Genomic DNA, 1,876 nt, shown 5'->3' with positions numbered 1-1,876 from the left:
TAACTAATTTGTGGATCACTGCCCTAAAAAGAAAAAACTTTGTGAATCAAAGCTGTCAATGCAGTAATCCTTCTTAATAAACACACAAAAATGAGACCCTCCAAATATACGTCACTTCCCCTATACCCCTCTATTACGCAACCCCTTTGGAGTTCTTTGTGGCAACATTTGGGTAGGAGTTGTGGCGGCTGCCCCATCAATTACAGCCGCAGACGAGCCATGGAACGTAAAGCAACTGCACCTCCGCGGCGAGTAATGGTGGTGGCAGATCCAACCCGGGAATCAGCGGGTGCACTCCAATATGCGCTTTCTCATGCAGTTCTTGAACACGATGAATTGATCCTTTTCTTTGTTGAGAACCAAAATACCTGGCGAAACACATTCACGACGTTACTCAAAATACCTAGCATCGCCTCCGCGGCCATTGCTACCATGTCCTTTGAAGGAACCTTTGAGGAGGACGTGGATTTTCTTGAAGAAATGAAGAATGTATGCGAACGTGTACAACCAAAACTGCGTGTGCGTGTGGAGAGGGTGGCAATGGAGGAAGGCAGAGACAAAGCAAACACTATTCTACATCAAAGCGATGTTCTTGGGGTTGATATCATAATTATAGGGCAACGAAGGAAAATTTCGATGGATATTTTAGGGTGAGTTTTCTTTCTCTGTAGATGTTCTAGTTACAATACTTCTGTTTATATATATATATATATATATATATATATATATATATTTTTTTTTTTTTTTTTTAAGTGGAGAAATTAAGATTACGCGGGATTCTCTTATGTGATCTATGTATATCAACATCATGCATAACATAAGATTTCTATGTATATTAATATCATGCATAACATGAGACTATATATCTTCGACTTTGACTTTTCATAATATCGTTCCACTTTTAATTTTTAACATCATATCTCAAGAACTACTAGGTATCTTAATTTGATTTTTATTAAAAGTTAAGAAAAATGAGAAACGAAAACAAACGGAAATTCATGCAAAAAGGCGATGATATATTGAAAGTGGCATGAGTTCGAGTCATTTGGCTAGCCCAAGGGGTCAGAGAGGATGACAAAATTAAATTTAAATTCGAATTTAATTCCTTCCAATGTAATTGTTCGCTAATTCTAATTTCTGATATTGTGTGAAACAGATCCTATACGTGGCCTGGAGGGCGAGGGGCAAAGGCGATAGACACAGCGGACTACTTGATCGAACATAGCAAACGCACTTGTGTTGCAGTACAAAAAAAGGGGTTAGATGGAGGCTACCTTCTCAACTCAAGAACCCTAAAGAATTTCTGGCTTCTGGCTTAACCTCGCTTGGTAAATGACCATCTTAACCTGGCCGGGATCATGGTTAATTAGTAATTCATCATGTTTAATTTCTCTTGGTTAAGGAGTGACTTCCATTTGCACAAGCGCGCCGATTTGGAAATGCTGCTGCCTCTGGGAGAACCTTGGACATATATTTGGAAATGCTGCTGGCTCTGGGGACATATATATTTGACAATGCTAGGTCACAATTACAAACTGTACAAAGTAACCTCCTTGTTAATTCAAATGTGAAGCACACATTTTCAGAACTCTTTCTGCATGCATGAATTTTTCGGTTGGTTCCTCCATTTTATGAACATTATAAATTGTCATATATTTGGGCATGAACCATGCCATTTCTAGATAATTACTAAGTTGTCTAGCCGACTGAGTACGTGTACCTGCCGTTCCTATAACACACATCCAGTGATAAACATCTGCTACTTTAGTAGGTCATGAATCGAACAACTATGAGTATCACAAGATCTAAATTGTTAAAAAAAAAAACATTCAAATATTGTGGTACCTCTACTTCTAAGTTCTAAGTTCAAGATTAA

General features: G+C 38.2%; 1 protein-coding gene across 1 annotated transcript; it reads left to right on the top strand.

Moving 5' to 3' along the window:
* Positions 1-124: 124 nt before the first annotated feature.
* On the top strand, positions 125-1,588 carry LOC137741409 (uncharacterized). The gene is made up of 2 exons (XM_068481127.2): positions 125-650; positions 1,157-1,588. Exons 1-2 carry the CDS (start codon positions 220-222, stop codon positions 1,317-1,319), a joined length of 594 nt encoding a protein of 197 aa, XP_068337228.1. The 5' UTR covers positions 125-219; the 3' UTR covers positions 1,320-1,588.
* The last annotated feature ends 288 nt before the right edge of the window (positions 1,589-1,876 follow it).

Source organism: Pyrus communis, chromosome 11 (assembly GCF_041283825.1).
Source record: "Pyrus communis isolate YQ-2024b chromosome 11, ASM4128382v1, whole genome shotgun sequence".
Lineage (NCBI taxonomy): Eukaryota > Viridiplantae > Streptophyta > Magnoliopsida > Rosales > Rosaceae > Pyrus > Pyrus communis.
The sequence above is the reverse complement of the archived record's forward strand: the minus strand, read 5'-3'. Positions and strand labels throughout refer to the sequence as shown.

Excerpts from the sequence above, each read along its gene's own strand:
- LOC137741409 (XM_068481127.2), top strand. The coding sequence starts at position 220 with ATGGAACGTAAAGCAACTGCACCTCCGCGGCGAGTAATGGTGGTGGCA. Across the intron at positions 651-1,156 it reads ATTTCGATGGATATTTTAGG|ATCCTATACGTGGCCTGGAG; the intron begins GTGAGTTTTCTT and ends TGTGTGAAACAG.